General features: G+C 42.7%; 1 protein-coding gene across 1 annotated transcript in view; it reads right to left on the bottom strand.

Moving 5' to 3' along the window:
- Positions 1 to 5,017: 5,017 nt before the first annotated feature.
- The window catches only part of ASB18 (ankyrin repeat and SOCS box containing 18), a 35,844-nt gene continuing 29,638 nt past the window's right edge, over positions 5,018 to 11,223 (bottom strand). The window contains exons 4-5 of the mRNA XM_038422579.2: positions 10,199 to 10,312; positions 5,018 to 5,218 (exon numbers count right to left, since the gene is read on the bottom strand). Coding sequence (XP_038278507.1) covers positions 5,033 to 5,218; positions 10,199 to 10,312 — 300 coding nt within the window. The 3' untranslated portion in view covers positions 5,018 to 5,032. The remainder of the gene's footprint in view (positions 5,219 to 10,198; positions 10,313 to 11,223) is intronic.

Below are 11,223 nucleotides of genomic sequence, written 5' to 3'. Positions count from 1 at the left end.
TTGCAGTGGCGGTGGATGCATGTAGATCTGATGCCGACACGGGTTTCCTATTCTATACCTGGATTGGCAATGACGACACAGGAAGAGATATTTAAAGAGCGTGAGGTGGGATCCTATTGGGTTCTGGAGGTACTGGTCAATCAGGATAGGAGAACACTGATAATAAGACAGGGGGCTTGACATAAACTAGAATAAGTTATGGGCCATGCAAATCTCCTTTTTCCTTGCAAAGCACAAATTAAGAAGGCCATATTTCTTATCTGTGAAGGCCAGTTTACCTTCTCATGATATGTTCTGGTGATTTACACTGGGCTGCCAATTTACTACCTTGTCCTGTGCTTTCATTCTGAAATATGTTTTGAACACTACACTCAAATATGTACTGTTTTATTGAGTATGCCCCTCTGAGAAGTTGCCATGCTAATTATGTTAAAAAGCGCCAGTAGGATATGTGACTGCTACAGTGAAAATGTTTTCCTTCTATATGCAACCGGGCAGATGGAATATGAAAAATAAGATGGGGTAAAAACCAAACCTATCTTTGCTGGCTTGGATACAATGGAACTCAGCTCTGACATCCCTTATACCCAACCTCCCCTAGCCCCCAGATAAACAGCCCAAAACAAAAACCAAAACAATCCCCCCTGAAACAATCAACCTGTAAAAAAGGTTAATGAAATCTTACAAATCAAAAACAAAAAGAAAAGGAGTACTTGTGGCACCTTAGAGACTAACAAATTTATTAGAGCATAAGCTTTCGTGAGTTACAGCTCACTTCATCTGATGCATGCAATCAAAAACAAACACTCTCCACCAGACAGAGTTTTTACCTTTAATAGGGTGCCAGAGACTTCACGAAGTCCACCACAGACTTTAGGATTCCTATAGATTTTACATGAAAAGGTGCTCAGATAGAATGGTGATGGGCTGCAGTATGGGCGACGCCTGTTGAAGTTATGGATGCTTATGAATCGCTGGGACTATTTGGGTACTCACAGACAATCAAATGTTTAAGTACTTCGCAAAATCTGGGCCTAATTCCTGTTGTCATTCCATTCTCTTGTGCATATATGCTACTGGCAACAGCCCCAGCTACCACCTAAGCCTTCAAGTGTGGAGCAGAATTTTGGTAATAGGGGCCTCTTCAGTCTAGCAAACAAAGGTATAACAAGATCCAAAGTCTGGGAATTGAAGCTAGACAACTTCAGTCTTAAAATAACAAGCATGTTGGGGCCAAATCAGAAAGGCTACGACGCACTATGAGTTATTTTCTAGCAAGGGACATAGAAGGCAATAAAAATAAGTTCTTTAAATACATTAGGAGCAAGAGAAAGAAGAAGGAACGTGTAGATGTTCTACACAGTGAGGAAGGAGAGCTAATAAGCAGAGATGTTTAATGTCTACTTTGCTTTAGTCTTCACTAAAAAGATTGACGATAACCAGATACTCAACACAACTAATACTGTATTAACAACAAAGGAGAAGGAATGCAAGCCAAAATAGGGAAAAAACAGGTTAAAGAATAAAGAATAAAGATAAGTTAGATGCATTCAAATTGGCAGGACCTGATGAAATTCATCCTCGAGTACGTCAGGCACTAGCTTTAGCAACCTTGGAACAGTACCTATCTTTAAAAAAGGGAACAAAGAGGACCCAGGGAAGTATAGACCAGTCAGCCTAACTTTGCTACCTGGAAAGATACTGGAAAAATTATTAAATAATCAATGTGTAAGCACCTAGAGGATAATAGGGTTACAAGGAATAGCAGGCATGGAATTGTCAAGGACAAATCATACCAAACTAGCCTAATTTCCTTCTTTTACAGGGTTATTGGCCTAGTGGATGGGGGGAAGCAGTAGATATGATATATCTTGATTTTTAGTAAGGCATTTGACATAGTCCCATAGGACATTCTCATAAACAGACTCGGGAAATTTGGTCTAGATGAAATTATTATAAGATGAGCACAGAACTGGTTGAAAGACTGTACTCAAAGAGTAATTATCAATGGTTTGCTGTCAAATTGGGAGGACATATCTAGTCCTGCAGAGGTCAGTCCAGAGTCCAGTACTATTCAGTATTTTAATTAATGACTTGGACAATGGTGTGGAGAGCACACTTATAAAATTTGCAGATGATACGAAGATGGGAGGGGTTGTGAGCATTTTAGAGGACAGGATTAGACTTTAAAATGACCTTGACAAATTGGTGAATTGGTCTGATATCACCAAGATGAGAGTCAATAAAGACAAGTGCAGAGTGCTTCACTTCGGAAGGAAAAAATCAAATGCACAACTACAAAATGGGGAATAATTGGCTAGGTGGTAGTATTGTTGACAAGGATCTGGGGGTTATAGTGGATCACAAATTGAATAGGAGTCAACAATGTGATACAGTTGCAAAAAAGGCTAAAATTCTGGGGTGTATATTAACAGGAGTATTGTATGTAAGATACCAGTGGTAATTGTTCTGCTCTACTTAGTGCTGGTGAGGCCTCAGCTGTGTCCAATTCTGGGTGATGCACTTTAGGAAAGATGTGGACAAATGGGAGAGAGTCCAGAGGAAGCACCAAAAATGATAAAAGGTTTAGAAAAGCCCGACCTATGAAGACAGGTTAAAAAACCTGGACATGTTTAGTCTTGAAAAATGAAGACTCAGGGGGACCTGATTCAAATATGTGAAGGGCTGTTATAAAGAGGACTGTGATTAATTGTTCTCCATGACCAATGAAGGTAGGACAAGAAATAATGGGCTTAATTTGCAGCAAAAGAGATTTAGGTTTGATATTAGCAAAAGCTTTTTATCTTTAAGGGAGTTAAGCTCTGGAACAGGCTTCCAAGGGAGGTTGTGGTATCTCCCCATCAGGGAAGTTTTTAAGAATAGGTTGGACAAACACCTGCCAGTGATGATCTAGGTTTACTTGGTCCTGCCTCCTCCCAGGGGACTGGACTTGATGACTTCTCGAGGTCCCCTCTAGCCTGAGATTTATATGATTCTCAGCCCACACACACTTCCAGCAGCTCCCATTGGCCTGGAGCAGCAAACACAGGCACTGGGAGCCACGATTGGCCGAACCTGCGGACACGGCAGGTAAACAAACCGGCCCAGTCCGCCAGGGGCTTTCCCTGCACAAGCGGCGGAACAAGTTTGGGAACCACTGCTCTAAGGCATTAGTTTTTAACAGGGTAATTAACCAGTGACCAACTTACCATGGGTTGTGGTGAATTCTCTGTCACTGGAAATCTTTAACTTTGGATATTTTTCTAGAAGACATGCTGTAGGCAAACTGGCAAGTTCTCTGGCCTGTGTTATACAGAAGGTTGGACTAGATGATCACAATGATCCCTTCTGGCCTTGGAATCTCTGAGTTAATCCCCACTTACTGGGTAAAATCGTAGCCCTACAGAAATCAGTGGGAGTTTTTGGCCATTGACGGAAATGAGGCCAGGATTTCACCTACACCTACCTATTTGCTGTAGGCTGAGATGCTTTTGAAAGGAACCTAAGGGAGGTTGGTGCCCAGTTCCCATTGGAAGACATGAAATAATGAAACTCATTAGGAGCTGGACACCTGGCTGTCCTTTGAAAATCCCTGCTCCGGTGCCTGAATGTAAGAGGGTTAAGGAGAGGGCAACGGCCATTAGTCTAACGCTCCATGTTTTGGTCAGAACACTATTATTTTAAATTTGTATTAAATAGATTTAGAAAGGATCCTAAACGTCTTCCCTTAATTTTCAAACAAACACCCCCCCAGCTGTCCTGCATTAGTCCATACCAGCGTGATCGGAGGGGCCCTGACATGTGACTAGGCTCAGTGCATCGTGACACATGCTCAGAGCAGAGCTACACTCATATATGGTGCCAAGAGCATCTTTGGAGATACTGCAAACTGCCTGTGGTAGGATGGAGCCATTTTAATTTTAGTATAGGAATCAAAGAAAAAGTTTGTGTGTATGTAGAGTAGCCAGCTTTCAGCCACAGCCTGTTCTTTAAAGGACAATTAAAATGCTAATAGGGTCTAGTCTCTATTTAGGCTTGGAAGAATTAGATTTTTAATGGCAAATGTCAGTAAATGCTGATTTCACCATACACACACAAAGTGATGAAAAAATATTTCCATTGATAATAATCGAAATTTGCAGATAGGCAAAGACAGACAAATGTTGCTTGAGAACTTATTAGAGTCAAAGTCCAGCGATTTAGAGTTTTGAATTAAGCTTGCTACAAATGGACTAGCAAATGAATTGTAAAAATAGGGATGATTTCCTGATTTAAGGCTTTGTATATTTTGACATTTGATGTTGACAGTTTGTGCTTGAGTGGCTTATAATGCTTTGACTTTTTGAAGGTTAACAGCCATTGTCATTAATTAATTGTCCGCCCCCAAATAATTTCCTGCAACTTTGAAAATTTGAATTTATAAAAAATGCTTAAAGTCCATAAGTTGGTTAACCATGAAAATTTACATATATAAAATCTAAAAAGATGTTCAAAAATAAATATTGATATTATCTATCAAAATGATTAAAAAAATAGAATTCTGCCAAGCCTTTCTATATTATAGGTTATCCTCATCAGTTCGAGCATTCTGCCAAAGGTTACAGCAGTGACTCTATTAAGGGCCAAATTTGGCTCTCATTACCCCTGGGAGTGATACCACTGAAATCATTAGGACTGCACATGGGTTAGATCCTGCTGATGCTTACACCCATTTAACATTATGCATATGCGTTGTCTCATTGACTTCAATTAAGTTTTTGTAACACGTACTACTCATGTCTGTAATATGCTTATAACGGCTATTACTCATTTGTTAACCCTTCATAGACCATTGATAAGTGTAACCTGAACATATAATGTGATTAAAAAACATTCTATACAAAATTTCAACTGAAAGCAAATTTTTAAGTTACAGTGTAAATCCCTGAAAAACAATTATTTATAATGGAAACAACAGATCCGTAATTCTAAAGGCACACACAAAATATACTGTAATATACTACTGAGGATCAGTTAATAAAAGGACAGCACTTCAAACCAGTATTCCTTCAGGTTCCAACAGCAGGTAGTTTTGTAGGGGTTTGGGCACAGGTAATAAGGGGATAAGGTAGTGGCATTTGATGCCAAATCTTTTCCGAATGGCACAACGGCACAAATGTTGCAGACCCCGAGGTGTGCATGACAGCATGAAAAAGGATTCGTAAAAGGGCAGATGCATCTGTAAAGCAAGAGAGAGTAAACCTTGAATTCAGTTTTTGGATAAGCTAGACAAAACAGAGAATTTTCAAACTGAAAATCAATAGCATGATTAGATTAAGTACGGTAACATCATTACCGAAACTTGTTCGCATGTTAAGAAGTTTAGGTACTGGTAGGATTCTCTGAGATGAAACACAACTACAAAAGTAATTCCCATCAGAAAGGACACACAAAATTTCTGCAGGTACAACACCTCATTGTGGAAAACAGTTTTATTTTTTTGTGATTTTAAATATACTTGACAGCAGAATTCTTCCTAAAGCATTAGCATGCTGACTTGAAGTATAGGAGACATGGAGCTTCTAAGATGGCTGCTTAATCCTTGGTAGAAACAACTGCAGAAAGCACAGAGAATAGCCCTTATACGCCAGCTTTCTTTTTCTTTCCATGTGTGGCTGGGGTAGTTCTACGAGGATCAAAGGATGTAGCAACAATCAACGACTGCCACTGTAGTGCTCATTGCTGCCTATATGCTGCCATCCACCAGTTGTAAACACACAAGGGTGAGATTTTAGCTGGGCTGAAGCCTGGTCTCCCTGTCTAATAATTTGATGTGCACCCAGAAAAGGAAGGGGTGGAGATTTTAAATGTTGTAGTCCTAGGGCTTTGAAGGAGTTTGGTGCCCAGACCCCACTGACTTTGTGGGGCAAGGCTGGGGGTTTTCAAAGAATTGACAAAGGCCAGGATTGCGCTTTGTAAACCCCAGCCTTATCCCACAGCAGCTAGCTTGGCTCTTATGACCGGAGTACACAAAAACCACAGGCCTGAAATTAGTGAGCTAAGCAGCAACTCTGTTAGTGGAAGGAAGCAACAGAAATAGGGGATGACGTACTGCATCCATTCAAAGCAGTTCACAAATACACCAACCAACAAATGATAGTTCTCTGCTGTGGTTACAGAAGCAGTGCAGAGACTGAATGCTGCCATAAAGAGGCAGCTGATGATTGCCCTGGTATGGGGCATTATGCCAGCCCCTTCTTGCCTCCTTAAAAACAAGGAGTCCGGTGGCACCTTAAAGACTAACAGATTTATTTGGGCATAAGCTTTCATGGGTAAAAAACCCACTTCTTCAGATGCATGAAATACCCATGAAAGCTTATGCCCAAATAAATCTGTTAGTCTTTAAGGTGCCACCTGTCTTCTTGTTGTTTTTAAGGATACAGACTAACATGGCTACCCCTCTGATACTTGCCTCCTGAGGCAGGGGGCATATTGGGGCTGGCTAGGAGTAGGGAGGGGGGTTCCAGGTAATAGGGGACATGATGGGGACTAGAGGGGGGAGTCAGAGCAGTATGCTTCATTGAGCTCTGGCTGAAGGAACAGTCCCTAGGGAACAATACTGGCTGGTGCTAGCTAGAGCTGTGCAGTGGCTTTCCGGGACTGGGATGGGTGTAACAGTGGCTTAGAGCCACTCTTGCCTTCCTTCCCTGACCTATGACAAGTGTGAACTCAGAATATTTGAGGACTGACCCACGGTCGCAGGACTGAGCCGGGAGAGGGGATGAGAGCACATCTAAGGGTAAATCGGAGGTTTGATTGGAGCATGGGTAGGAATACCTGGGTGAGCTTTAATCTAGCTAGCATGGCAAAAATAGTGACAGTGAAGATGTGGTGGCACACGAGTACATATTCAGGGTCCCTGGGCAGGCATGTACAGATCACACTGTTGCATCTACACTCATATGCCTCGACTTCATGGGTGATGGAGCACCCACGGGGTAAAGTGGTGGGTGCTGAGCACCCACTGGCAGCCCCCCATCAGCTCTCCTCCACCCCCCCAAGTGCCTCCTGACCACCGTGGGCCCCACAGATCAGTACCTCCCCCTCCCTCCCACTGCAATCAGCTGTTTCACGGTGTGCAGGAGGCTGGGGGGGAGGAGGAAGGAGTGAGGATGGGACACACTCAGGGGAGGGGGCGGAATGGAGCAGGAAGAGGTGGTGCAGGGTTGGAGTGGGGGTGTGGCATTGAGGAAAGGGGTGGAGTGGGGGCGGGGCCTGGGACATAGCCAGGGGTTGAGCACCGCCTGGCACAATGAAAAGTCAGTGCCTTTGTCTACACTGCTGTTTTTATCCCTGCTAGCTAGATCAAATCTGGTGCGGGTATCCCTAGCTGAACTGCAATATCATCTTACATTGTAGTATAGACATTCCCTGAGGAGATAGAGCAGGAGGAAGGCTGCAGCCTGGAGACCGGGGTTGTGTTCCCAGCTCTGCCATGGACTCCTTATGAGACCCTGGGTGACTCCCTTACAGTCTCTATATCTCAGCTCCCCCTCTGTTGTGAGGCTAGCTGCATTAAAGATTGTGTGGTGCTCAGATGCTATAATAGCCACTCAGATATAGCTATCATAGATATCAAAGTCAGAAGGGACCATCATGATCATCTAGTCTGACCTCCTGAACAATGCAGGCCACAGAATCTCACCCACCCACTCCTGCGATAAACCTCTCATCTATGTCTGAGCTATTGAAGTCCTCAAATCATGGTTTAAAGACTTCAAGGTGCAGAGAATCCTCCAGCAAGTGATCCATGCCCCATGCTACAGCGGAAGGTGAAAACCCCCCAGGGCCTCTTCCAATCTGCCCTGGAGGCAAATTCCTTCCTGACCCCATATATGGCGATCAGCTGAACCTGAGCATATGGGCAAGATTCACCAGCCAGATACCCAGGAAAGAATTCTCTGTAGTAACTCAGATCCCACCCCATCTAAACACCCCATCACAGGCCATTGGGCCTATTTACCATGAATATTTAAAGATTAATTAATTGCCAAAATCTTGTTATCCCATCATACCATCTCCTCCATAAACTTGTCATCCCAAGACCATATGCCAGAGATTGCTAGTGCAAACTATCTAGAACTATAACAGGGTTCAAAAAAGAACTAGATAAGTTCATGGAGGATAGGTCCATCAATGGCTATTAACCAGGATGGGCAGGGATGCAAAACCATGCTCTGAAGTGTCCCTAGCCTCTGTTTGCTAGAAGCTGGGAATGGGCAACTGGGATTTCACCTGATGATGACCTGTTCTGTTTATTCCCTCTGGGGCACCTGGCATTGGCCACTGTTGGAAGACAGGATACTGGGCTAGACGGACCTTTGGTCTGACCCAGTATAGCCATTCTTATGTTCTTATCTAGGGAACATGGTGCCATGAGTTTCTGTATACAAATGCTGCAAAGGTGCAATAATCATCTCATGTTCTATCAGGGTCTCTGCCATCTTCACTCTTCAGTATTTTATCTTTTCAGTGTTCTCTCACAAATCTCACCAGGAAGAGACAACCTCATTTCTAGAATCAGCAGCAAAACGGCTCACAATGAATTCTTCTTGAACTTCTAAATTTTGTTGAGTGAATCCAGCATGTATGAAAGGGACAGGCTTGATCAGACTCCTCTGTATGTCCATGGCAGAGAGACAGCACTAGAAGTGCAAGTGCTTTCCCCACTCTTCACACCAACGTAACCTCAGCTGGGATCTGGAGGAATCTCTCCTAGGAATGAGATTGTTGTTCCGATTTCAGTCCTTGGCTTCCCTGCTACCTAAAGCCAAATGGTTTCATGATATGGAAACCTGCATATGAGTAGCTGGCCTGAGACCATCTATTTATTTCACAAACAGGCATCAGAGGGTAACAACTTTTGATCACTATTAATCTTATTATAGGTATGCCTGGCAAGGATCCTGTGGAAAAAATAGTATATAATGAAGACTATCATAATGCATATGTCCAAGAGGAGTTGAGTTAAAGTTGCCAGGCATTGCCTAACTATTGAATGCTTGACTTTGCAATGTTCCTTTAATGTAGGGGTTTTGTGTGTGCAATTATTTCTAGTACAGTAATGCTTAGAGATGCAGACCAAAACTGGGACCTCATTGGGCTCGGTACTGTACAAACATGGTAAAGAGACAGTCCTCACTCCACAACATTTACAATCTAACTAGACAAGGGGTGGGAAGGGACAGAGTGGCTCGTGCAAGATCCCGCAGCAGGTCAGTGGCACAGCCAGTCTCCTGAGTCCTAGGTAAGTGCCATACGCATTGTACCATGCTGCCTCCAGCTTGGATCGGAGGTAGAACTGACCTAGAGGACTCAGTGTATTTCCCTTTACTCTCAGCTATTCACTGCCACTCCATTATTTTTGTTGCTTTCCAACATTTAAAAAAACAAACAAATGAAAACTAAAGCTATTCTGACCATCTCTCTTAAAACTGACATTTAGCTAAAAAAGACAGGATTTGTACAGACTCTCAATATGGAGAAAACTGGAAAGAACATTCAAAGCAAGCGGTTGGTTGTTGGCCCTTTTGATTGTAACTTTGTATGGTTGGATTTGCACTGACCATTGCTGCCCATTTCTGTGTCATCAGTGCAGGACTTGCAGGGAAGTGATGTCACAAATGCACATATTGGTTACCATGTTGAGCTTTATTGTGCTCTCATGCTGGTGTAAATCAGGAGTAATGCTTTTTGAACTGATGGCGTTAATCCAGTGTAAAACTGAAGAGATGAAATTTAGGTCTATTCTGTATAAAATGTTCCTAGAGTAAACCTTTTTTTAAGGTCAGTTTTAACAAAGTTTAATATTCATTTTGGAGTTGCTCCTTTCCATTTGTGCCGTCCGCAGGAAACTGTACTTGCCCTTGATGCCATTTGGCTATTTTCATTTTTAGAGCAGGATCCTAAGCTACTGGGTGCAAAGCAGGGGCTTGACTTTTCTTTGCCTTGCACCTTACCTGTTTATTTACATCTGTGCAGGATAGGTGTAAGAGACAACCATTCGGATGGTGGGAATGGTGTGGGAAGGAACCTGCAGTGCTCAAGGTCTCATGATGGCACGCCTCAGGCACTGTGGGATATGAACCCATGTCTTAGGAGGCAAAACTATGCCACTGGCTATATGCCTATCTAAGAAACCAGCCCACAGCTTTCCTACCTGAAATATCTCCTCTGGAATAGCCTCCCGCCACTGCTCGGAGATGGGGACTTGAGAGTAGGAATTGAAGAGGATTTCAATGATCTCTGGCACAGATGCACAAGACCTCAGCACCTAGAAGAACAAATGCAGAGGTGATGTTGTGAGGTTTCACTGGGGGTGCTGTACACTCAGTGCTGAAACTCTTAAAAAACCCAGATATGACGACTAGAGGTTTCACTTTTCATCGTGTCACTAGATGAAAGGATCAGAGGTTCCACCAATGACAGCCTAATTATCTGTGTAAACCACTTAGCCAAGGCACTTGGGAATGGTGCACACAACATTAAAAGAAGAAGTTCTGCTCTGTAGCAAGTCCCTAAATCTCCTTCATATGCAAAAATCATTGGAAGGCTTGCTTTTATTGTGAGGTTATTTGCTTTTTAAACGAGAAGTCCTTGTGGTACCTTAGAGACTCACAAATTTATTTGGGCATAAGCTTTTGTGGGCTAGAACACACTCATCAGAACCCCTGAAAGCTTATGCTCAAATAAATTTGTGAGTCTCTAAAGTGCCACAAGGACTCCTCGTTGTTTTTGCTGATACAGACTAACATGGCTACTACTCTAAAACCATTTGCTTTTTGTTTACACTCTTTGCTTGTACATAAGCCAGGATAATATTTTCTTTATGCTTTGAGGTAAAAATCAATGAAATGCAAAGCTATAGGAAGACTACTTTGATGACAAAAATACCAAGTTGATATGCCATTGCTCTGTGATAGATTAGATAGATTGGGCACTCTGTTTCTTAGCCTCCACAACAGAGTTAGTTTCAGCCTATCCTAACCCTTTCCCCCTTACCCTCCGATAGACTTCATACACCCATCACCACAAAGCATTTCATTCACATTTTAATGTTCATTACTCCACGCAGCACGATCCCAGTGTAAGGTTCCTCCCTCTCAAATCAGATTGAATTTGAGCACTTTCAGAGGCCATCAAAAAGTCATCCCTTTACAAAGCAAAGCACTCTGGGTAAAATTT

The sequence above is a fragment of the Dermochelys coriacea genome, chromosome 11, assembly GCF_009764565.3.
Source record: "Dermochelys coriacea isolate rDerCor1 chromosome 11, rDerCor1.pri.v4, whole genome shotgun sequence".
Classification (NCBI taxonomy): Eukaryota; Metazoa; Chordata; order Testudines; family Dermochelyidae; genus Dermochelys; species Dermochelys coriacea.
Note: the sequence above shows the minus strand (reverse complement) of the source record. Positions and strands in the feature narration are given on the sequence as shown.